General features: G+C 41.2%; 3 protein-coding genes across 7 annotated transcripts in view; all 3 read right to left on the minus strand.

Moving 5' to 3' along the window:
• CD151 (CD151 molecule (Raph blood group)) overlaps positions 1-6,756 on the minus strand; it is a 48,371-nt gene extending 41,615 nt beyond the window's left edge. The window contains exon 1 of one of the 2 annotated variants that reach the window (XM_081314690.1): positions 6,649-6,756. The gene's annotated coding sequence lies outside the window, so the exon portion shown is untranslated. Of the gene's footprint in view, positions 1-5,563; positions 5,586-6,648 lie in introns of those variants that run through there. The other variant, XM_081314691.1, reaches the window with a different exon arrangement.
• The window catches only part of CRACR2B (calcium release activated channel regulator 2B), a 794,336-nt gene that overhangs the window by 730,920 nt on the left and 37,723 nt on the right, over positions 1-25,693 (minus strand). For 3 of the 4 annotated variants that reach the window (XM_081313173.1, XM_081313175.1, XM_081313174.1), the window contains one exon: positions 20,103-24,214. In XM_081313173.1, coding sequence (XP_081169299.1) covers positions 24,058-24,214 — 157 coding nt within the window. In that variant the 3' untranslated portion in view covers positions 20,103-24,057. Of the gene's footprint in view, positions 1-20,102; positions 24,215-25,693 lie in introns of those variants that run through there. The other variant, XR_014024547.1, reaches the window with a different exon arrangement.
• PNPLA2 (patatin like domain 2, triacylglycerol lipase) overlaps positions 1-25,693 on the minus strand; it is a 365,554-nt gene that overhangs the window by 225,899 nt on the left and 113,962 nt on the right. The window lies entirely within an intron of this gene.

Raw genomic sequence — 25,693 nt, forward strand, 5'->3', positions numbered from 1 at the left:
ATTTTGTGTTTGAGATCATTTCTCCATAGACATTCAGTAAAACATGTTGGGAAGAATGCTTCATCAGCAGTGCCCAGAAATCAGGCCAGGGTTTTAAAAAATCATTGTAGACCCTGGAGACTCTCATAGACCCTAAGTTCACCATACCCAAAAAAAGGTATACAAGATATAGGTCCCATATTATAACTGACGATAATTTTATCCATTCAGTCATGACTGACTCTTGGCGATTCTATGGGCCAGGTCTCTCCACATCTTCCGACCATGCATTTCTTCTTTGAGTTAGTTGTTCTGTGCTCTGGCTTGTGTCAGCTTTGATGGTGATATTATAATTAGAAATCCATAAGATACACATTTTGGAGATAAAATGATCTTATTGTCTCTGGGCACTGTATCCAGTAGAGAATACAGGCCTGTATACAAACTAGAGACACAAACTACAGAAAGAAATACAGCTGCATTCAAAACTCAAAGAACTAGAGGAAATAGGAGAAAGATCAGGACAAGTACAATGAGCCAGACCCCATTCAGAGTAGTCAAAATTCAAGCCGCATGTAGGTAGACATCTAACTAAAAGCATGGGGTTTTAGACTTTTTCAAAAGAAAATACACTCAAAAGTTACTTGGCTCTGACTTGTGCAAATGCCAGCACTGCCTTTCACAAATCATGGCGGACCGCTTCCCGTGATGTGTGAATCAGCCATACAATGAACTGACCTCCAATGAGTGTTGGTGTGATATAAACAGAAACAAGGAGTAAAGAGATGCTTCCCCTTTTGAAACAGCAGCATGGCACTCAAAGTCCAGGTGAAGTCCTTAGCTTCTGTTCCCGCCCCCCCCCCCCAAAAGCTGGGTGCAGACTGTAGGTTTTACGTAATCCATTCCTGAACAAAATTTGCTACTCAGGGCTGCTTTTAGGAGATTTCAGATACAAATGGGCAGCACAAGTTCTGTTGTGCCCACACAATCAGCAACTCCCAGATGCCTTTGTTTTCATTAGAATCTCCCACGTTGTTTGTGGGAGCATTACTAAATCCTCAAACAGCAGCATATTTTCTTTAGGAGCAGAAGTAAAATTAGTTTGCCAAAGGAGACATCTGGGAGCCAAGAATGGGGGAGAAAAATTCCGCCCAGGCATATTTCACTGAGCAAAACTGACCTTAACTAGGCAATGACACAGAACAGACTGCAAGACAGCAGATGCCAAAGGAAATACCATCCAGCCACACCTTCCTCCCTCCAATATACACCTCTGCACATCATTTTAAAAAATAAATAAATAAATCGTGGATTAGGAGGGTTGGGACATTTGTCTTTCAAAACTAACAGTCCAAAAAATAAAGGCTGTGAATATTATCCAGATTACAGATGAAACGAGACACAGGCCTCTATGTCTGGTCACTCCCGCTCTGGCACCTCAAACAATGCAGCTTGGGAAATGGTATGAGAGAAATGCTTCCAAGGGGTTCAGCTTACTCCATGAGGTAAACTTGGCTCTCTTCCAGATCTGCAGATGGGAGGGATGGTTTGGCTGTACTGCTTTGAAAGAGACACCTAATCTTGCTAACCCCCACATTTCGATATATTGAATTTCAATTTTTATAGTTATTAACCAGCAAACAAATATAGGGGGAGAAAAAACCAAGACAAGGCTGTCTATCTATAATCATTTAGGCCTGTATCTTACAGGGAGTATCCTTCCACCCTCTTGATGCTAAGTAACAAAATTCAACATTATAGGTTTCTTAAAGACCACATTAGCAGGAAGGAAATCAGCACAGACGTTACCTTAATGGCTGGGGTGGCTACTGGAAGAGGGAAAGATATTGACACATGGTCAAATAAAGTATACAGTAAAAAAGAACATGTGCGATAGTTCAACCTCTATTATGCTACACAAACAATGTGCTTAGGAACATTATGGCACATGCCCTCTATTCTAGTAGCAGAGAGGGGAGTTCATCTATATACAAAGAAAGATAAGAAGCCAGACCCCTCTCATTAAATATGTTTGGCAGCTTGCAGATAATTGGTTTAAATTACACTGTAACAATTTTATTCTGTAACTTGAGGGATTACCTCTCTCCCATATTATATTCTGGTCTGGTCTGGTCTGGCAGGGTTCATGTGCTCCAAGTTCCTTCAATTAAAATAATGCCATTTATCAGGACTCAGGAATTGTGCCTTCTCTGTATCAGCACCTGCCCTCTGGACTGAAGTTGTTCCAGAGATTTGAACAGCTCCCGTCCTGCAGGTATTTTGAACGGCCCTGAAGATGTGACTCTTCACCCAGGGATGAAGAAGGTCGGCAGTTTGGCGGGTCGAATCCCGAATGCCACGTAACAGAGTGAGCGCCTGTTACTCGTCCCAGCTTCTGCCAACCTAGCAGTTCGAAAGCACGTAAAAATGCAAGTAGAAAAATAGGCACCACTACGGTGGGAAGGTAACAGCGTTCCGTGTGCCTTTGGCATCTAGTCATGCCGGCCACATGACCACAGATACGTCCTCGGACAAGCGCTGGCTCTTCGGCTTTGAAACAGAGATGAGCACCGGCCCCTAGAGTCGGAAACGACTAGCACGCATGTGCGGGGGAACCTTTACCTTTACCTTTGATTCAATTAAAAGCATTTCCTTTTTATTAATCTTTAGTCTTGATAAGCCACTTTTGATGATGGAGAAAGTAGAAGTCAAGCCTAGACTAATACAGTCCTATTGATATTTATTTGGAAGTAAAAAATATCCCAAAAAGGAGATGTAATTTTTCAAGATTGAAATCATATTCCAGATCTGGCTGCAACAATGCAGATGACCTTGAGACAGCAAAAACAATTCATCTGGAATTCTGCACCCCAGACCTACGCTAGTAGTCTTAGATTACACTCTACTAATAAACCCGGGTGGTTAAATGTTGAACCAAAGATGTTACAAAAAAATTAGGCTCTTTATTATTCCAAACTTAGAGAGAAAAGTTATTCAAAGCAACATTAGAATTTATCTACTCCTTTAAAACAAATGAAACAGCTTTTATTGATTAAACCCTTTCATTAAGTTTACATTCTATTTACAAAGAAAACAATTAACATGCCTCTGAGTTGCTATGTATTCTCAAAATTATTTTAAAAAACAAATTCCAGAATGGGACACCTTATTTTAATTTGTTTTCTGGTCACTTTTCTACAGTTTGCAGCCACAATAGCCAGTTTGAGAGAACCAGACTACAAAAGGTTGCTTTGCAAAATAAAAATGAACCTTGCTCCTTTAAGAGTTGCTTCCAGCTCTTTATAGCCAACACCAGCAAATTCTATTTCAACCTTTCAGCTTTGTTTGTTCCCAAGATCCTAGATACCATTGCCCAGAACTGCCTACAGGTTTGGCTGCCCTTTTCAGATTAGCAGTTGCTTTCTTATTTTCTTAAAACCTTACTAGCAATCTTTTCCTGTTGCTAGACCATCACTCTCTCTTTGTTCTTTTACCATGCCACTGCACACAACAATTCTCCTGCACACCTAGCCAATTCTAGCTGATTTCAAAACACTAAGCAGGATTAACTACAGAGTGCTTGGATGGGACACTGCCAGGAGGTCCCAAAGCTATAGGCTAAACGGAGTTGAAAAAATATCCCCAAATAAGACAATGGCACAACAACCTAATTCTATTACCAAGACCATTACATTTGTGTTCACAAAGTCACTAGGGGTTAAGGTCATCTGAGGACATCATTAACTTGGTTTGCTCTCCTTCAGCTACTAAGGAAACAAATTATACAATGATGCAAAAAGCACATACTCTTTGACAAGGCAGTATTTACAACTCATTAGAAAATTGAGAAATGCTATTTTGTTGGCTGTATTCTTTTCATTAGTCAGCATGGTATAATGCAAGATCAAAGTCTTCCTATCTAATCATTACAAAATATAACAGTAGATCTGTAGCAAAAAAGATATCCCTAGGGATAGGCAGTCTAGCATTCTCTAAATTTCTGAACAACTCCCACCAGCTCTTTTCTTGTGCAAACTGGCTCAAGCTGATGGGGGTGAAGGCTGAAACATTTATAGAGTAGCAGATCAGAACACATTCCCACAAAAAGTAATGCAAGTTTCATCCCATGTTACTATTTTTGTATTACACCCAAAGGGGGGGAAATAAAAACCTTGGCATCTACCCCAAGAATGACATAAATGAAAAAAGAAAACTTTTTCCCATTTCAGAAAAGTTGCCCAAGCTCCTTTTTCTTGTACAGCTAGCCTGCACTTACCAACCACTCATTCAGTACCCATTAAGTCATGACAGTGGTGAGAAACAAGACTTAGAACTGGTCCATGAAGTTGTGGTCTTAGCAGTGTATCCAATTTGTTTGGGTTTTTTTTACTGCAATTCAGGCACCTTGCAACTCACACATATTTTATGATGGCTGGAGCACCCCGCAGTTACGTGGTCACCATTGCCAGTTTCCAACAAGCAAAATCAACAGGGAAGCCGGAGGGTGGGGGGGGAGTAGAGCCATGGTCCCATGGCATCATACTTAACATGACATTACACAGTGCCTCTCAGTAACAGAGTTGCCGGTCCCAATTGCAGTTGGTAAGGTCTTCCTCTACATGCTCACGAAAGCAATCAGAAAGCTGTAAATACAAATTGAAGGCAAACTTCTCTGAAGCCTTGCTTCAGAGTACATCAGTGCAAATAAATTTATGAAAATGCAAAACAGAAATACCTAATACAGTCTGTTATCCTGACACTGGGATTTACTACCTATTTCCGTACTTTCAATTTCATATTTTAATTGTATTTCAAAGGCTGAGATTGCATAGCACGCTACCATTAATATATTTGGCAAATTTTTGGCTCAGGTACAAAGAGCTAATTTTTGGCTCAATTAACCCAGATTACCAGACTATGCCAACAGAACCAAAATACCATCTTAGAATTCAGAAAGTAAACTTACATATTAAAAATGAACATAACAGTCTCCCCTATCTTTTAAATGACCAATTTTGGACATTAATCATTGTTTAATATACTCTAAAGTCTGCTATAGGAGGGGTCCCCAACCTCTGAGCTGTGGACCGGTACCAGTCTGCAGCCTGTTGGGAACAGGGCTGCATGAGCAGCAGGTGAGTGAACAAAGCTTTTTTCCACACATGCGTGGGATCTAGATTGCACGTGAAACCATCCCCCCACCCCGGTCTATGGAAAAATTGTCTTCCACAAAACCAGTCCCTGGTGCCAGAAAGATTGGGGACCTCTGTGCTATAGAGGTCCCCAATCCCCGGTCTGTGGACCAGTACTGGGCCGTGGCATACCAGCAATCAGTCTGCACAAACAAGCAAAGCCCCATCCATGGGATGCAGGCAGCACACGAAACCAAAAGTACGTGGAAAAACTTCTTTCCATGGAACTGGTCCCTGGTGCCCAAAAGGTTGGGGACCTCTGCTATAGAACCTGTGTGTCTGTGTGTTTGTATGGTCTTATTATATATGCTGGCCCAAAACAAATGTTGCAACTTTCTGGAACCACTATTAAAAAAAACCCCAAGTCTCTGAAATCCATCATGTGAACTCACTTTCCCAAACTGGAATCCTATATATGTGATTGGAATTGTAACTTCCAGAATTCAGGAACCGCAGACCAGGAATTTTGGAAACTGCAGTTCCAACTGGGGGGCACCAGGCTGGGGGGAAAAAATGGATCTGTAGTTACTCCATCTAAGTAAAAGACCCATATTTTTTGGAGCGACAGCACTGGGTAAACCATCAAATGCAGAATATTAAGACACGGGAGGTGCACCCAGGCTATCAACTCTCAAAGCAGGACAAGGTAAACACAGGTCTCACCACAGAACTTTTCACTTTCTTCCACTACCAGGTCGCCCAAAAGAAAGAGGGTGGCCTAAACAGCTAGATGAATTACGATTAAAAAATTTTGTAGAAATAATCCACCTAACATAACATAACTTCCATTGTCTTTCCTTGCAAAAAAAAACAACAACCACAACAAAGCAATCAAGTGTTCCTGTGCGAGCGAGCTGCTATCTCGTTACTTCCATTTTCACAGAATAAACCCACTTAGATAGGAGAATTCTGATCCCTTCCCCCCACCGCCAACCGCGGATTTCCGAAACAAAAAGTTGGATGTCCAACCAAGGCTCCTGCCTCCTGCGGCTCAAATAAAATGAACCTTCATCTCTGCCCCCACCCCGCCGCCAACACACACACACACACACACACACATCGCCTCTCTTTCAAAGCAGATCCAAATCGAAAGCGGGGGGGGGGGGGAGGAAGGACTTCTAAAGCCGGGACCGTCCCTTCCCCGCCTCGCCGCCACAGCCGGCTCGATCCCGAGTTATAAAAAAAAAAGGCAAACGGTACAAAGAGCAAGAAACGACCGCAGCGTCCTTTCACACACACACACACGGCCTCCACTCCCGCTCGCCAGAGTCACTTTCAAGGAACTTTGTGGGCCTCCAACAAACCAAGCACCTCTGTCTCTCCCCCCCACCCCCGAAACAAAGAAGATGGGAAGGACGACGAGTCGGGCTTCCGCGGGGAAGATCTCAAGGGCTCGCCCAGGTATACTCGCGGGAGGCAGCCAGCCAGCCAGCCTGCCGGGCGCCCCGGTATGCGCCCTGCACCAACACCCCGGTACCTTTGCCTGGCGAGCCGGGTGGTCCTGGCGTTGCTTGGTGGCGGGAGCGGCTCGGATCGCTTTTACAAAAAAGCGCTCCGCCGAGACGAGCGAACAACCGCGGCTCCTCCCGAAGAGACCCCGCCCAGCTCTCTCTCTCTCTCTCTCTCTCGCGGCTCCGGCAGCTGCTTCGGTGCTTTGGAAAAAAAGCGTTTGCATAAACTCTGATCTTTCCGAGACGCCTAGCGGAAGGACGGGACCATTGCCGCCTGGGGGGGGGAGAGTAATAATGATAACTTTATTGTCACTTTGCATGTACACCAATCGTCATACATCAAAATGAAATTTCATTGCATACCGCTGTCCAAGGGTCACCACCTCCGATATATACTCCTTGTTCGGGAGGGGGGGGGCGCTCAAATTTCACATTGTCCATTTTAGTCTCTAGGGAGTGAACGATGGCACACAGGACAGATGGAAATGGAGCTCTGTGGATTAGCCCTCAAATTCGCTTGTATTCTGACAACCTCGCCTTCTTTCCTTTTTCTGATCCTGACTCTTCCACCTTTTCCTTAAAGAGGCCTTGCTTCTTTTCACCCCTGGAGCACGCTGCTTCTGCCACCAACTCCTCCAAAAACCCCACTCCCTTCCTCTGGGCCTGCCTACAGCCTCATCCAGTTCCTTCACTCCATAAGCTCCAGGTCCTCTCCTCCTCTGCCTCCCCTGGAAACAGCCCTGATTTGCAGTAGAATCCGAAGCGCCCCCAGGGCTGGAAGGGGAATTCGGGTCCCGGGAAGAGAAGTCGGTGCCTGTTAAACGGTGGTCACGCGAGACCCGCTGTCTGGGGATGTAGGTGCGTGGGTGTGAGGGTGATGTCACCGGGTGGCCTTCTGAGATGGGTGGCCTTCTGAGATGACTGACCTCTTTCCTGCCGTTGGCTGCAAGTCAATGGAACGGCAAGACTTGAAAGCAAGTTGAGCTTAATTCCCGATGACTTTTATCCATCCATGTGGCCATCTCAAAACCCAATATGAAAGTAGTACCCAAAGTGCTTTTTCAAAAGGCAGCTTGGACCTTCCTTTTTCCCTCTATTTTTCAAAGAAAAGCAAAGTCCAATTGCCTTTTGGAAAAGCAGCTTTGGGACGACCATGATCTGGATGTCCCAAAGGTGCTTTTTTTCAGGAGGCAAAAAAGGAAGTCCAGTTGCCTCCTGGGGAAAAAAAGCAGCTTTGGGACAACCATACCTGGATGACTGAGACTTCTCCATAGACAACATGAAAATAAATTATCTTCTAAGATTTTGTTTCGGCTGCAGTTTAGTCTACCAGGTTTTCCATCCAAGAACAAGCCAGGCTTCTTCTCATTTAACTTTTCAAGATTAGTCAGGGTCAAATAGATGCTGCTGCCTAGTTGGGATAACAAAACCGACTTGTCTTTATTGCAGTTATGAATAGTTCAGCTTTTATAACATGGTTATTCTTGATTGACTGAAAGTTTATTGAGGTTGGTATGTTTGTACTTCCGCAAACTTACTACTAGGCTAAAATATGGTTGATTCATTTGTGGCTTAGTGAGTTACACAAATACAACTGCAATCCATCATAAAGGAAGCTAGAGAATGGAAATGCTTTTTTTTTAAAAAAAAACAGTTCATAGTTCATGCTTGGAGTCTTAAAGAGAAAGAATTTTTGCAGACTCATTAAATTTTAAATTAAAAACAAGATTCTGAATATATCAATACAGTGCACTGTAAAGAGCTATTACAAGAAACAAAAAAAAAACACAAAAGCACCCAAAATGTGGTTTGGGGAATAGGGCAAAGTTAGGGAATAAGGACTCCAGAGATAGTATGGTGGTATGCCTTCTCAGAAACTATTACAACCTCATTAATGATTGAAAGCATGTAATTATCCACTGCTGTGCAGGTTCTCAGGTGTTGCTTGATAAAAAAAATACAGGAAACCAGAAGTTGCCTTCAAGCTTTATGTTTTTATTCAGCTGAACAAAGACACCTTTAAAAGAGAAAAGCCACGAATGTCAGAAAATCCCTATTTTTATGTCTTTTTGATTACATAAGCAACTCACCCAGCAAAGCTGACACACATAAGATAAAGACCTGTAAGGCTGGCACACTGTAAATAAGAAGGGAGAAAGCAGAAGTAGCTAAAAATGTTCCCTTTTGGGTGTTTCCCTAAGACACCATATGTTCCCCGGGTGGGTTAGGATATGGGGTGCTTTCTTTGCTGTCCTTTCATGACCCCTGCATCCATGATTTTGCAAGTGCCCAAAGACAGCGGGGCCATCTGCACATATTCACAACTGATATTTCCTATATTGTCCCTAATTCCGGGTCAACACCACAATGACACAATCTTAGTTCATTTTCCTATCCACATTGCTAATACTATGTGAACAGTGAGGAATTGACATTTTCAAAGAATTCTACTTCATAACTGTTGGACTTTAAAAAAAATTATTTTTATTTGTTACTCTATATCAGGGGTGTCAAACTCAATTTCATTGAGGGCCGCATCAGCATTGTGGTTGCCCTCAAGGGGCCGGGTGGGTATGGCCTGGGTGGGCGTGGCCTACTGGGTGGGCGTGGCTAGAGTGCATATGGCCTACTGGGTGGGCGTGGCCAGCTCTACATCGTTCGCATCAAGGGTGCTTATGGAGGCCTGGGCAGGAGTGGGACAGATCTGAGGGTCTCTGGCAGAAGGAGGGTCTCTGGGCCAGGGCCAAGGCAGTGGGGGCCGTTCCCTCACTGTTTCCAGGATGGCTTCACGGGCCACATGAAACCACTTTGTGGGCCGGATCCGGCCCCCGGGCCTTGTGTTTGACATGTCTGCTCTATATTTTGCCTTTTTTTCCCCCTGAGAACTTAAAGCTAGGATTACAGAAAGCAAATATCCTGGGGAATTGACTGGTTATTCCACTGCTATTAGAAAGTTGCTATAATTTCCAACATTGAATTTATGGACTGTTCTGTGTATGCGGAATACAGAGAGGTATTGCTGGTAAAAGTTCCTAAAATGCCAAATGCCATCATTTGAGTGTTGTCTAGCATCTATGGTGTGGATTTGCTGCTTTGTTAATTGTGCTCTCAGACCACCAAATTTGGTTAAATGAATGGGAATCCCTGAAAGTTAGGAAAGCATACATGCATAAATGGCAGTACTACACAACTTGTTATCGGTATTCATGCAACTCAGGGTGGAAAAAAAATTAACCTTTTAAGTTTAAACTTTTATAATTTATTTTCTGTTTTTTAAAAAAAGAACAATACACACATCTGCTTCTGGTCCGCTTTAGTCCTTATTCTTTTAGTTTCTACTGAGAGACATGCTGACTTGTCCACCTCAGTGCAATATGTCGTCTTCATTAATAGTGTCCTGCAAAAACAGAGATGATAGACTTGGGGAAACTTCTTTCCTTGCTAGAAGCCTCTCTTTTTAGAAAGGGAAATGAGTCATTGTTTTCCTAATGAAGTCTCTTCAAAGGGAATTTATTTTCTGGTCATTCTTAAGTAAACAAAGCCTGAGGGCACAAATAGATGTGAAATATGTCCTGGCTTGAAGGGATGATGCTGAATTTCTGTTTTGAACAAAATACATATAGCATCTGCTGATGGAGAAAGGTGTCTGATAATTTGTAGCAAAGCTGGAAGAAAACATTAACTCTTGCTTTCCCTACTCTTCAATTGATTTATCAATTAAATAAATAAACCTTTATTGTCAAAGTACAACATGTGTACATTGAGATTAGCTGAGCCTCCTCCCCCGCCCTCTCCCCCCAACACACAGTGACATCAAACCCTCCATCCCACCACACTATGTGAACCAACTACACCACACACCGGCCTCCCAAGTCAATTCTGCATAAGATTATGTCCCATTTAAAAGCCTAACAGCCCACGGATAAAAGCTATTTTTCAGCCTGTTGGTACGGCTGGCTATATTCCTATATCTCCTACCGGATGGTAGGAGAGTAAAGAGATACCGTCCAGGGTGTGAGTCATCCCTGAGAATCTTCCTCACTCTTCCAAGGCAACGAGCCCTGGCGATGTCATCCAGTGGTGTCAGGGAACAGCCCACAATGTCTTGTGCTGTGCTCACTACCCTCTGTAATACTTTCCTGTCCGCGGCTGTCAGACCAGCATACCAAACCACAATACCATACGAGAGGACGCTCTCTATAGTAGACCGGTAAAAGAGGGTCATTAGCTGTTGTTCTACCCTGTTCTTCCGCAAGACCCTAAGAAAGTGAAGCCTCTGTTGGGCCTTTCTAGCCACCTGGGTTGTGTTAGCTTTCCAGGTCAGATCTTCACAGAGGTAGACTCCCAGAAATTTAAAGGAGGAAACTCTCTCAACTCTCTCAAGCTGATGATATTTAGATGTTTAAAAGTGTACGCGTTAAATGAGAAAACACTTTAGCTTTGCTTGTATTGTAATCCTGAGACACCAGTACAAATGTGAATGATGCTGTGATATTTTATAAAAGCTAGCAAAAATATTTTGAGTACACTTTCTAAGCATACAGGGAGGTAGTTCTAGTTCTTTCGTAACATATGTATACTTTGGAATTACCGTATTCCTTTTTCTATATTTCTGATATATTTGATGACTGATAGCAGTTTATTATTATTAATTGGTTCTTGTAGTTTACAAAGAGTAAGTATGGCAGCTTTCTCAAAAGTCTCATAATCCATAGTAGATCCAGATAAAAACAAGTCAGAGAAAAACAAGCACAAAACAGGGAATGAGTGAACGAAAATATGTAAAAAATTTCCATTACCATGTAAAGCTACAATGAAGAATTGATCTCTGGTTTTGGGGGCCATTGTGGAATTTTGAGAGTATACCATGGGTGCAATGTGTATTAAGGTGATATAGCCAAATCAAAACAAAAAATTAGGTAGAACCAAACATTGCCAAGAAAAGTATGTATGAATGCACTCTTATCTGTAGGCACCATATTAAGAATATTGCAAGATGCAGTGACTTCCTGATAAAGGTGAACTTTAAAATAATAGTAAAAGAAATTAGGACGGTGGATACATGGAGATGCCCCAAGAAGCAATTCCAGATGTAAAGAATACAAATGTGAAATAAGCAGAGTTATTTTGGAGAGAAAGGATTTGGATAAAACTAAACAAATGAAACTAACCAAGGAAGACATATAAATACAAAGAAATGTGAATAGGCAAGGGCCCACAGAGCTTGAATGAGAGAACAAGTCATTGAGCAGAATCCAAGAATGTGAAGAAATGCAAGGAGGGGAATGACATTCAAACAAGGGAGGTAAGTCAAGAAAGACATTTCCTTGGCAGGAAATGGTCTACATTACAGAAAGGTTACTTTAAATATAACGTTCTTGTATTTATTTTGTCACATGAGGGATTTTGTGCCTCATATACTGTAATGCTGCTCTGCTTTGGATACATTAATATATGTGCAGACAGGAGATATGATTTGCTATTTTGTTAGCAAAACTTCTTCATCACACCTAGCAAGAGGAGTAAATTATTCTGGAAGGATGAAGGAGATGCTGGATGGGAAAACATAGATGTAGATAGGACAGTGGAAGAACTATAGTAGCTGACACACAATATTCATAGGACATGGAAAAATGTTTTGCAGAAGAGCCAGAGAAGAAGGGCCATATTTGGCAGAAGAGAAATAATGTAGTGCGGTGGTTCTCAATCTTGTCTTCACCATAAACCCCTTTAAATACTTTTGTGGCCATGGACCGTGGCCACGGATCACCAGGGCTTAACTCAAGATTTAAATCGTAACCTTTCTTCAAGCCTTCGCAGACCTCCTGTGACAACATTATGCTTCCCCTTCCCCCCCCCCAGGGGTCTGCAGACCACAGGTGGAGAGGTGCTGATATAATAGTTTGAATATAGCAATAAAGAATAAAGTAATGCTCAAAAGGGGAAAACAAAACTGTATACCTGATCAAGAGTGCAGATGGCAACAGGGTGGAGAGAGAGATTGTGACAAAATGAGACCTAGAAGCAGGGCTTTTTTTCTCATAGAACACTCAGAACGGAGTTCCGGCACCTTTTTTGGATGGAACCTTGTAGGGTAGGCAAGGTGGGTTGTATGACGTGTGTGAGTTCCGGCACCTTTTTCTTTTACAAAAAAAGCACTGCCTAAAAGACAAGAAATTTTGTGGCAGACCTAATGGGGGGGGGAAACAGCCTTGCAATGGGAGATGTGGAATAAAGAATCCCTGTAAAGAACAGCTAGATGTCCTCAGTGTAGACATCAGAGGGATGAAGGTAAATGAAAGAAGATATAAGTCTTGAATAAAGCCAAAAGATGAAGGGAAAACAGTGTTAGTAGCAATTTTGTGTGCTTGGTGAATTATAATGTATGATTTTTAAAGCGATTAGACCTAGGTGAGGCAAAGCCTGAATTTTACATTTCCTTTTATGGCCAGGAATAAAGAAGAAGATTGGCAAGGCTGAAACTCATCATGCTATTTCCACTGGAGCTCTGCTCCTAAATATCTGGCAGAGCTTTTTGAGGAGAATATGTCCAAACTCATTCAGCTAACGAGGAAAGTTTTTGCTCACCACTAGAATGCTTCAGAAATGAAAGACAAGATCGGAAACACCAAAAGCTGAATCACTGATGACCAACAGAGGAATTCTTTTCGCATGACAAATCAAGAGTAAACTTCCTTCCACTATCCCTCAAATGCCTAAAATAGGAATGCTTTCCCTTTGCCAAGGTAACAACAGCATTTGAAGAGATTGGTGTGGGGATCCGTGTCAGCGGATACTGGTAAAATCAAAAGTGTTGGTTTTTTTCCCCTAGCAGAAAGAAACAGCATAGCTAAAAATAATAGGCTAACCATTTGGAAGGAAACTTATCCGTACTGCTGTTTGAAGTGCTCATATCTAGAAATACTTTTTTCATATCACATGATTAACACAAGCCAGCAGGCATCAGCTATGAAAGTTATGTCTGGCTAGCTCTTCTGGTTGCTCAAGAGTCATCTGGGGAATTTATTTGTATATGTTTTGATCCTCTAGCTTAGGCTCTCAATAAAACAAGACAATAAAAAAAAATCAATGCAAGAAGTAATTCCCTAAAATACAATCACAAAGAAAATGCAGCAGCCAAATATAGTGGGGGGGGAAAGACTAACACACCAAGGAACCATAGACATATAAAAATAATTAAGATATCGAACAGCTCAAAATATTAGTTTAGAGTTTAAAAGAGAGAATTGAGTTACGCACACCTCCATTTAATAAAATAAAAATATAAAGTAAAATATAAAGTAAACAAGGAAAGACCATATGAATAGTGTTAATTTATTTTCCTATTTTCCAAGAACCTCAACTCTGTGTGTGTGTGTGTGTGTGTGTGCATGCATGCATGCATGCCCGCGCACAAGCAGGCACACACAGATGCACACACACGCATGCATATATGTACACATTCACACACACACAAACACACTACTCCCTTTCTTTCATTTTAGCCTCATAAAAACCCCCAAGAGGTGCAAAAGTATAGAGGTATGGAATTTGGGTCATCCAGTCTAACATGCCTATTAGTCCAAGATTCCTGTTTAAAAGCATCCCCATGAGATTATGGTGAAGCCTAGACTTCATTGCAGTATGCATAGCAGAAAAGAAAGCATCACTTCTCTAGGCAAGTGTTTCTTCTTCAAGCTGCTCTTACATCTGCTTAAAGCTGGAATATGGGAATATGTTTTTGGAAGAATTAGATAGCCATCCCTGGCCTGAAGTATCCATCCATCCTGATAACCTGTATCCACTATTTTGTATCCTGTAGCAGGTAATGACTGAGAACAGATCTATCTTTAATATAATGTTCCTTCAGGCATTTGTTATTTGAGGCGTGTTATCAGAGCTTTTCACAGTCTTCTCAAGGATAAATATGCCTTGTTTCCCCATTTCCTTCTTGAGGAATTTTCAGTCTAAGATCAACTTTGTTTAAACTGCCTGAATCCTTCTCAGACCTGGATACAATATTTGAAATAGGATTCGGCCAGCATAGAATACAGTAGGACTATTACATTTGGACTCTTTGTTTTTATGATATGACTTAAAATGGTGTTATTTTTATTTTTTGTTTTTTGCAATTGTATTCTATGTTCACACATATTTAATCTGTGATACTAATCTGTGAACTGGGCTATGAAAGAGCAGTGGGACTCTGGAATTACTCAGTAAATTTCATGACTGTGTTGGCCTTCAGGAAATGAGATGATGAGCTGACTTAGGAGATCCTGGGAAATTGAAAGTGTCAACAAGGTTTTTTTTGGGAGGGGGAGGGCATTATGTGTGTCATACGTGAGCAACTCTTTAATGCAGGGCTGCTTTTCTAGGTGTAGAAAAATCTGCTTATCTAGCACCACCTCCTGACTTTGCCTGAGATCCAAAGTCCACAGCCAAGTCATTCTGAGAAAGATAGCCAAGCATAAACAACAAGTAGTACACATAAAACAACAGGAAGCAACACCCCACAGAAAGGGATACAGTCAGTATATTTAACATTAATTAGATGTATCGGGGCAGCTATCTAACTGTATGTAGTGACTCTTCTTACAAGCATACTACTCATATGGTGCACTAGGCTTTGGTGAAGAGCATTGCCATGGTTGCTGAAATACAGATTGATTTCAAATACAGCTGGCTTTTGCAAACTGAATAGGAAGTCATACCAAATTGTTTTTCATTTATTCATACTGCCTCTGTGCTATTCCAATCAGAAGACCCTGAACAGCTTATAATTTTTTTATAGTATATAGGTAGTCCTCAACTTACCATAATTGAGCTCAAAATAGGGATGCTGCAACAATTGTAAGTGCAAAAAAGGGTCATAAGACACTTTTTTCCAATGCTGTTGTAATCTTGAGCGGTCACTAAATGAACTGTTGTAAGTCAAGGACTACCTATAATAGACAAATAGAGTTTTAAAAGTGACAACCACCATCTTGAATTCATTCCGGCAGCGAAATGATTGTGATGTCACAAGAAAAAAAAAGTTTGCTCAAAATGAGAGCCCCTAAGGTCTCCGTAAGAGAATCCTGAATCAGAAGCAGAGTTCTAGGGAAATTATCTCAGCCACTTAGGAACTGTCTCCATCATCAGTTCCAATGACCAAGCATACATCTATCTTCCCTTCTGTGGGCATTCTATAGGTCTGGCTGTATTGGTAAAAATGTTGCATGAAATGTTTGATATTGTATTTTTAAGTTATTTCTTACACAGTCGTTGAAATTAAGCATGGCTAAGCATTATGGAGTAGGCGTGAGCTTACTCCAGAAGATGGTAGAGGACAGGAAGGCCTGGAGGAACGTTGTCCATGGGGTCGCGATGGGTCGGACACGACTTCGCAACTAACAACAGCAACAAAGTATTATGGAACCTTAATCCAACATATCTGAGGGCACCAGTCTAGCCAAATTTGTAACCTATTCAAATTCTGCTCATAAAATTAAAAAATTTGGAGGGAAAGAGGGAAGCAGGGAGAGATCTGAACTGTGTTTGCGCTTCAGATGAGAGCTGACATATGACTATAGGAAAAGGGAGGCACTTTGCAAACAGGATACATCTCCTTCTTGCAGTGTGTTTTCTATCCTAGAAGTAAACACTGCAGTATTGTGTATATAAGCCTTTCTTACGTTAATTATTGTTGTTGTTAGTTGCGAAGTCGTGTCCGACCCATCGCGACTCCATGGACAACGTTCCTCCAGGCCTTCCTGTACTCTACCATCTTGTGGAGTCCATTTAAGCTCACACCTACTGCTTCAGTGACACCATCCAGCCACCTCATTCTCTATCGTTCCCTTCTTCTCTTGCCCTTAATCTTTCCCAGCATTAGGCTCTTCTCCAGTGAGTCCTTCCTTCTCATTAGGTGGCCAAAGTATTTGAGTTTCAACTTCAGGATCTGGCCTTCTAAAGAGCAGTCAGGGTTGATCTCCTCTAGGACTGACCGGTTTGATTGCCTTGCAGTCCAAGGGACATGCAGGAGTGTTCTCCAGCCCCATAGTTCAAAGGCCTCAATTCTTTGGCACTCAGCCTTTATTATGGTCCAACTTTCACAGCCATACATTGCAACTGGGAAGACCATAGCCTTGACTATACGCACTTTTGTTGGCAGTGATGTCTCTGTTTATATTATTGGCTACTTTATGAATCAGCATGATTAAAAGCTAGATAATAAGCATCCCATACCATTACTGTATTTTGAATGTAATTTTTATCTGCTTGAGCATTATCATTAGAACAAAGTGAATGCCAAGAGTTTTGAGAATTGAACAATGGCAACTAACATGCTTCACACAAACACACTAAGCCACAAAGAAGCCAATCACATTTCAATCCATGACTCTTTCTTGTTGCTCCTTATTGGGGAAGACACATTTCCCAGCGACCCTATTTTAAATATATAGATATAAAATGTTCTCATGATACAGGTAGTCCTTGACTTACAACAGTTCATTTAGTGACTGTTCAAAGTTACAACAGCACTGGAAAAAGTGACTTATAACTATTGTTCACATTTATGTTTATTGCAGCATCTCCATGGTCACATGACCAAAATTCAGACACTTGGCAACTGATTCGTATTTATGATGGTTGCAGTGTCCCAAGGTCATGTGAGATCCTTTAGTGACCTTCTGACAAGCAAAGTCAGTGGGGAAGTCAGATTCAATTAACAACCAAGTTACTAACTTAACAACTGTAGTGATTCACTTAACAACTGTGGCAAGAAACGTTGTAAAAGTTTGTAAAGCCACCCTGAGTCTTCGGAGAAGGGCGGGATATAAATGGAATTAAAATAAATAAAAATAAAAATAAAAGGGGGCAAAACTCACTTAACTGTTTTGCTTAACACCACAAATTTTGGGGTCAATTGTGGTCATAAGTCAAGGACTACCTGTATTGCCTTTATCTCAGTCCCAGCCCAGAACTGAAGCACATGTACATCTTTAGTTGTTTCAAATCTTTTCCCCACTAATTTAGAGACGGTTTTTGCCATGGATGTGATGCTTCACTGATGGTATGATTTCCCGTGAAATAAAGGCAAGTGTTACCAGCTCTTACTGGCCACATTTAGGTGCTGCAGGCATGCCTTTTCATGGCTATTTTAGCTTGAATTGCAGGAAGAAGCGGTCATTTGTCTTCCTCAGATGTTTGCTTCTGGAAAATGCCCAATTGGTGCTTTTCGAAGCCCTTCTCAATCTTGGAAACGCAACTTTCCTTCAGTCATCCTTTATGAGAGTTATGAAAAATATACCCTAGGCATAGGAAAAATACCAGGCTGGGGAAATACGATCTCCTGAGATTTAAATGTACTCCTCAAACAACATAAAGAAATCTTCTGTTAGAGTAATTGCTCTTTGGGGAGGTTTGGAAGAATTACCCATTACTATTGCTTGCTCTAATGAATAAATAAATATTCATTGATTCATTTATTTCTATCCCAACATAGTCTCAATATTGAAAAAAACAATATAGCATTCCAGGATACAAACATTCCAACCTTGACTTTTTTAAAAAAAAGGAAAAAAGGAAAAAAAAGAGGTAAATGTAGCATCAATCAGTAAAAAAAAGTTCAGCAGACATTTTTCTTGTTACACTTCCTGCCTGGTATTCTTGGAAGCACCTCACGAGACTCGAGAAAAACATGCATCTGATGCTGCCCTCTTGTGTGCGGTATAGGTCCAACTCTTGCAAATTATTGGTGTCATGAGCAGGTGCAATACAATGATTGTGGCTAGCAGAATGCAGCATGCTCCCCCCCCTAATTTGGGGAAAAATAATGTGATCTGTTTCACTTCAGTTTATACAGCTGATGCATCCTGATTTTAGGCTAGGCTTTAAAAACTGCAAACTAGTAAAGATTACTTGAATACTGTATAGATTCAGGCATAGTACACTTACTCCTTATTTGGTGACCAAGTTCCATTCCAACAGGGGGTTAATAGAAGTGGCCACTAAGTGAACATGTGACTGACCAAGAGAAGACAGAGAGAGATGCTGTGAAGATCACAGATTGCTGCTGTCTCGCCCAAGAAAAAGTTGTCTAGTACTGCTATGCCATCGTTACTCTCAATCTAGTGTGAACTTTTGTCAGGAGCATGAAACTGGATCATAAATGCACACATTGGTTGGAAAATGAATTTTTATTACCATGCATTACGGGTTATCCTCGACTTGCAACCACTGTGTTGGAATATTTTATTCCTTGCCCAGTTCATCCTGTCAGGTTAATAAAAAAACACCAGGCAGCTGCATGAAATTAAGTTCTTTATTTTTCACCTAAGGACAATGATAGCAAGCTGCTAGGTGGGCTGCTGCAAAGGCTCCCTCCATCCAGCACGGGTTATATACATTTAAATCAGTCCCTCCCACAGAATGCAGAACCCCTTTCCCAGTGTTCTGTACCAGCCTGCTACCGGCCCTGCAGAAAAGGCAGGGACAACCCTTTTTTCAAGAAGGCAAGAGGCTGGAATTACGCCTGCCAAATTTATTGCAACAAAAACAAACGGAACAAGACAAACCAAGAAACAGGAGCTTTAAGAAACATGAACTATCTGAGCGGTTGCCTTCAGCAAACCAGCCCTCCCCACACATTCCCCTTATATAGAGTTCAGGGCGTGGCTTCTCTCTGCCTCCTTCCGAGAAGCCCCATTGCCTTCCTCTGTTTACTCCTACTTGACTGCCTCCTGCGTCGGGCGTCCTTGAACAGGGCCAGCTGTGGGTCATCTTCATCCACGCTGTCAGGCTCACACAGCTGGGTCTCTGTGGTGACCAAGTGGGAGGGGCCTGGCTGAGGGCTCTCATCAGCAAGATCTTCAACCCCCTCAGCAAGGTCTTCAACACCCCCCTCCTCCTCCTCTGAGTCGTCCGACCCAACTGCCGAACCCACAGGCTGACCCTGAATCACAACACCCAGTCACTCATTTCCTTCCATACATCATTCCATATAAGGAACTTCTTTCCTTGCCAGAGCTTCTAAGGTTTCTTCTTCTCCAAGGAGAAACTATCCTTGGAATGTACAGTACACCTTATCTTTCCTTAGAATGTATATCTTATCTCAATCCGCTGGATAAACTACTTTAAAGTTAAAGGTTTGTGAACAATGAAATGTGAGAAGCCTTACAAATCTTAAAAGTAAAATAAAAGGAAACCTGGTGTCTGAGCCTTAATAAAAGTGTAACTGCTGAAATAAAACATTCTAATACTATATAATAAATCATGTTCTAATAGTTCAAAGTTACAACTGAGCTAATTATGACCTGAATTTGAAGTTATGGTCACTCCAGCACCGTACCGAGATCCTTCACCCTTACGACTGATCCCAGGTACGTTGCAGTGTACTGCCCTTTCTATCTTCCCCCATCCCACCCCTCAGCATCCTCATAGGCTCTGGGCCTGCTTCCCTCCCACCCTGGTCCCTGAAGGCCTTGGGTCTGTTTCTCACCCCAATGGTTCCCACACACTCCTTCCCACCCCTAGTAACTGACTGCACCCTTACCTTTAGAAGATCTCCAGAACTTCACAATCTCCAGGAGACTGTGTTAAGGAAACAGAGCACACTGCCCCATCCCTAGGCCATCTGACTTTGTCCCAGAAGTGGATGCCATTTTCAGAGTGATGGTAATAAATTGTGTCTGCTCCAAAAATGGTATCTGCTCCCAGGAGGCAGTCATGCAGCCCAGGGAGGCCAAGAGACATAGCAGCCTGGGAATAAAGTTAGGAGAATGTCAAAGAGGCAATGATGTCTAATTTGTAGAATCCGGTTCAAATCCTGATGGATATTTCCTTTCATGCTGCTTTTGGGGTAAATAGGTAAAAGTTCCAAATAGAAAAGAATTCATGATATAATTCTCTTGAATTATTACAAATCAATGAGAAAATGGCCCTTTTCTCCAATGGGATGCAAATTCTTTAAATATCTGCTACAAAATAACCAGCAGTATCTCAATTACAGCACACATAAATCTCTAATGGCCAAATAAACAGCTTATCTAGATGCCATGCAAAACCTGTGTGATGTGACACCATGTAGACATACTGAAATGAGATATTATATGCAAAAGACTACTTTCACTGCATTCTTTATGGTTGCAACACTTTGTTATTTTTATCTAGGCCTCACTTAACATAATTGGGTTATTTCTAAGTAAAAATAAATAGATCATACTGTATCTAGTCTAAGGCAGACACTTAGCATGCTTATGCTACCCTAGTCATCTTGGTTTCTGATCTTTTAAATTAGCATCATAGTCTGGTATAATCTATATTTTAAGGCAATCTTTCCTAGTCCACATAATTTTACAGAAGTTACATTGCAGCATTTCTGGAGACAACCAGGTTAAGTAAGGCTAAAATAGCATATTTTACTGCCAAATATCAACATGTTCAAATTTATATAACACTATAAAACACATGCCTCTTTTACCTCTTTATATAGTATCTATCTGGCCCTATAGTAATAAAAAACAGGTTTTAATAATTTGGTTAAATAATATTTTTAGAGAAATGTTACTATACTGTACTTAGGAAAGTTCAAAGGTCATACACCAAACAAATAAGCGTTTAGAAGAAAATGGCAACCAATTCAAACATTTAATATAATTTATGTAATAAATTGTTTATGGGGCCTGACTTTTGGTACATCATGCAGGGGGGGTATGCATGTTTGTGTGTAAAATTGCATCTCTTAATAACATATTCAGTTCAGGTAAGATATTTATTACAAAAATGTTCTCCGTCCACCTCTCTAGGACTGTGGTTGAATGCACACAATCTTATAACCATGGTGGCAATAAAATGAAATAGATAACATTTAAGATGTTCATTTCAACAAAATCACACTCTGTGCTCTTTTATCTAACTCAGATCAACATCAGCAGTTCTATAAGCCTTTTAGCTGTTTTATATCAAGTAGCCACTACATAAAACACTAGAATTATAAAGGACCATTTAGTCTATTCTCAGAAATCAGAGGATCAAACATTTCACAGATAACAAAACAAATCCATGCTCAGTCAAATTGACTGGACTTGCCTAGCAAATTCAAGCAACTTTGTCAAATGCCTAGAACTTGAGGGGGGAAATAAATTAACTCAGTGACCATTCAGAGTTATGATGGTGCTAAAAATGGACTTGACTGATCCTCAAAGTTCCAAACTTTGCAGCATCCCTTCAGTCATGTGTTATGATTTGAGTGCTTGAGTGTCCAGTTTGTGATTACATCACAACAATCCATGTCACATTATCACCATTTGTGACCTTCCCTGCCAGCTTCCCACAAGCAAAGTCAATGGGAAAACTGACAGGTAAGTTTGCAAGTTGCCATTGTTCATTTGCTGCCACTGCTTTTTCTACCAAAGAACCCACTACAGAGGACAAGATCCCAGGGACCTGCCTGCAGCACTCTCGGCCTCCCATGGCCTCAGACAACCCTCCTCCCACCACCCCTCTCAACCCAACCAAGGCCTCCACCAGCCTTCTGTGGCCCCACCATGCTCCCTACTCCCTACCCACTGGGACTCTCGCTTCCTACCACTTAACAGATGTACCCTTAAGTTACAACAGCAACTGGGACTTCCCGGATTGCCATCGCTAAGCAATTTGGTCATGTGACATTGTACTTTATGGCTACATTGCTTAGTAATAGTAATCCCAGTCCCATCATAACCTGAGGCCTATCTGCACCATAGCGCTAAAGAGGTGGATAGAACATTCCACTTCTTGAAAATAGCTCTTTATTTTATGTGACTTGGACACACAGCAGGAATAAACAACAACAAAAAATACAGCTTCTGGATTCACATTGGAGGACAAGGAGTAAGAGATGAGGAACACTATGGCTAGCAGTTCGAAAGCACGTAAAAATGCAAGTAGAAAAATAGGGACCACTACGGTGGGAAGGTAACAGCGTTCCGTGCGCCTTTGGCGTCTAGTCATACCGGCCACATGACCACGGAGACGTCCTCGGACAAGCGCTGGCTCTTCGGCTTTGAAACGGAGATGAGCACCGGCCCCTAGAGTCGGAAACGACTAGCACGCATGTGCGGGGGGAACCTTTACCTTTACCTTTTATGGCTGCCAAATACCTTCAAGGGTTAGTATTGATGATCATCCTCTCTGTATCTTTCCAGCAGAACCTTTTACAACTTGGATCATATGCAAAGATGCAGTGTGTCAAAATTGTTCATTTTATATTCATACTTAGCTTCGTTTACTGAAACTTCTGTTTACATGATTTTATTAATCCTTTGTATCTGTACATGCTCCAGTTTAATAAATCACAGGATTTGGGGAACAATGTGCAATAGTTATTTCCCTGGGTAATTATAATTATATGAAAATATTACCAAAACAGAAAAGATACCTTTCACTATTTACAATGGAATGGTAATAGGTATTCTCATCAATTATTCACCTGGAGATACTTCCACAGGCCAATTAATCAGAGAGATAAATAGTGAAATATTCACTCAAATGACACACATTAATCTAGATATGTAAAATAAGCCATTACACTGTGATCCCTCTCTTGCTCTGTACAAAATTTTACTTAGCAGCTTCAATTGATCTCCATTCAAGGTTGTTGTTGTTTTTTAAAAAATATTCAAAGTACTGTTTATCATTGCCCAACAAAACTGACCAAAGATGTAAATCACCTTTTTTCTCTTCTTCATTATTCATTCATGCCTTCATTTAGGAAAAGGCAAGGATATCCTACATTGGAAGCACATGAATCTTCTTTGGCTCCTGCTCCATTTATACCTCATATCTGGGCTATATCTGTACAGTGGAATCTACTGGGAATATATTTCATGAGATGAATATATACAGCTCATTCCCCTGAGACAAAGCTCTACAAGTGTATATGCATATCAAAAAAGGGGGTTAGTTCCTTTATGGGAGCAGACCCCTAGGTAAGGAACGGAAAAGGTCATGCTGAAAGCCTTCAGGCTTTAATAAAGCTACACAACTGTGAAAAACGTGAAAGCTGTGGTCACGAATAAATATGGCAAAAAAGCTGGTTCAAAGTGCTGTCTGTTGCAGAATAAGGCAAGGGGCTTGCAGGTAAAAAAAATCCCAAGTTGTTAGAAACAGTAACAAATAGAGGGAAAGAGAAGTTTTTTTTCCTTTGAACTCCATGAGGAAAATTTAGTTTTCCATAGATTCAGCTAATGTGTCCCCTGTATTTTACCTTTAGTGCAGAGAGCTCAAAAAGTGCTTACATTTGTCCATCCTTTCCAGTCCAAAGAACATCTGCTTAGAGAGCCTTTCCTGTACAATCAGAAATACGCCTATCTTTTGCGATGACCGGGTTTGGCAAAAATGCAGTCCTTGCTTCATTTAGACTTAGAAAAGAAGCATCTTTACCAAAGAATAATTAAACTCTGCTTTTGTTAGCATCCCCCAGGTAAATGAAACGTCCCCAAGTGATGGCAGCAGCAACAGGAGGCAAAGTAGTGGTGGCTGGGGATTAAAATGTTCTTTTTCAGACTGACCGTCTTCTTAGCTTCAACTGTGTCTCTCTCATCTCGCAGATTTTTGTTCATCTCCCTGCTCCAGAGGCAAGCAAGACATATGCACGTGTTATGCCTACAGTGTTCACATTTGCCCTTTTCCTACATCCAAACTTAAATAATTTTCATGCTAGTGACTTATACTCATAGCATCACCTAGTCCAGGGGTAGGCAACCTTGGCTCTTTTATGACTTGTGGACTTCAACTCCCAGAATTCCTGAGCCAGTCCACAAGTCATAGAAGAGCCAAGGTTGCCTACCCCTGACCTAGTCATTGCTGAAGTCATATAAACCCTGTTCAGCTTACTGTTACTTTGGCAAAATGATGGTTGCGCAGGTCAGAAAGGCTGCAATCACTAATGCAGAAATGACCTGACTTACCTAATGGTACAATGTACCACAGCACCCATAATTTCTGGTCACATTTTAAAGGTAACAGATTGTAGATTTCATAATCATTGATAGTCATTAATAACTCTTAAATTGTGTTTGCCTCACCTGCTTACCTATGGTTTACTTATCAAGGATTTTTGTGATTAATCAAATGTTCTGGATTTGCATAATGCACTGAACTATAAGTGGTATGAATACAGCCTCAGCAACAGAGAGGTCAAGGAAGGTAAAAAACTATTCTTTGTACAATCACAAATGCTAGTTCAATAATTTCTTTGGCACCTGGATTGCATTTAATTAATTTTGGAGAGCAGTTGCTTATGTAAGGTAATCGACCCAGTGTCAACTAATCAAAAAGTTTCTGAGTTCCATCTTCCCATTTTGGCAATGATCCAACAAATATTAGATCATAGTTAACTCTTGGCCACCCAAATATTTAATTATACAAATTATTAATACAATCAAACACATTGTGTTATTATTCTGAATACAAAATAGCTTATTTTGGGCGCTCCACTGTTAAAGGAAGGGGGGAAAAACTAGTCACGCAACTCAAGACTATTTTGTTTCTCTGCATGACATCATTCTGTTTCTTCACCATGATCAAAATAAATCTTGAGTAATTGTTATCTGTAAAGGAGGCCAATAACTCCCAACGACTAATTCCATTGTAGGCCTCTCAACACTTTAAAGAACTGTTTTCTCTTAACTGTGTGTTAAATGCATATTGTTCCTTTCCATGGAATTGTATCTCCAAATATAAAGACTGGGATATCACAGGCGTTTTGGGAGAATTAATCCCAGGTAGAGGAAGAGACACTTTCCTTACACACACACACACACACACACACACACACACACACACACACCATAATTCAGTCACAAGCCTCCAATTGCAAAAGTCCATTTCCCTTCTTTTTTTAAAATCTTTCTTTTAATAATCTACAATTATGTAACATACTTAGGGATTCCCTAAAGCAGGGGGCCCCAATCCCTGGCCCGCAGCCCACTGCTGGGCTGTGACCCATTCAGAACCAGGCTGCAGAAACAGTGGATGAGCATGCATGCACGCACAGATACACCTGCACACTTGCAGCTCCATTTGTCCGAGTGGCGAGTGCAG

This window comes from Vipera berus (genome assembly GCF_964194415.1).
Source record: "Vipera berus genome assembly, chromosome: 1".
Classification (NCBI taxonomy): Eukaryota; Metazoa; Chordata; class Lepidosauria; order Squamata; family Viperidae; genus Vipera; species Vipera berus.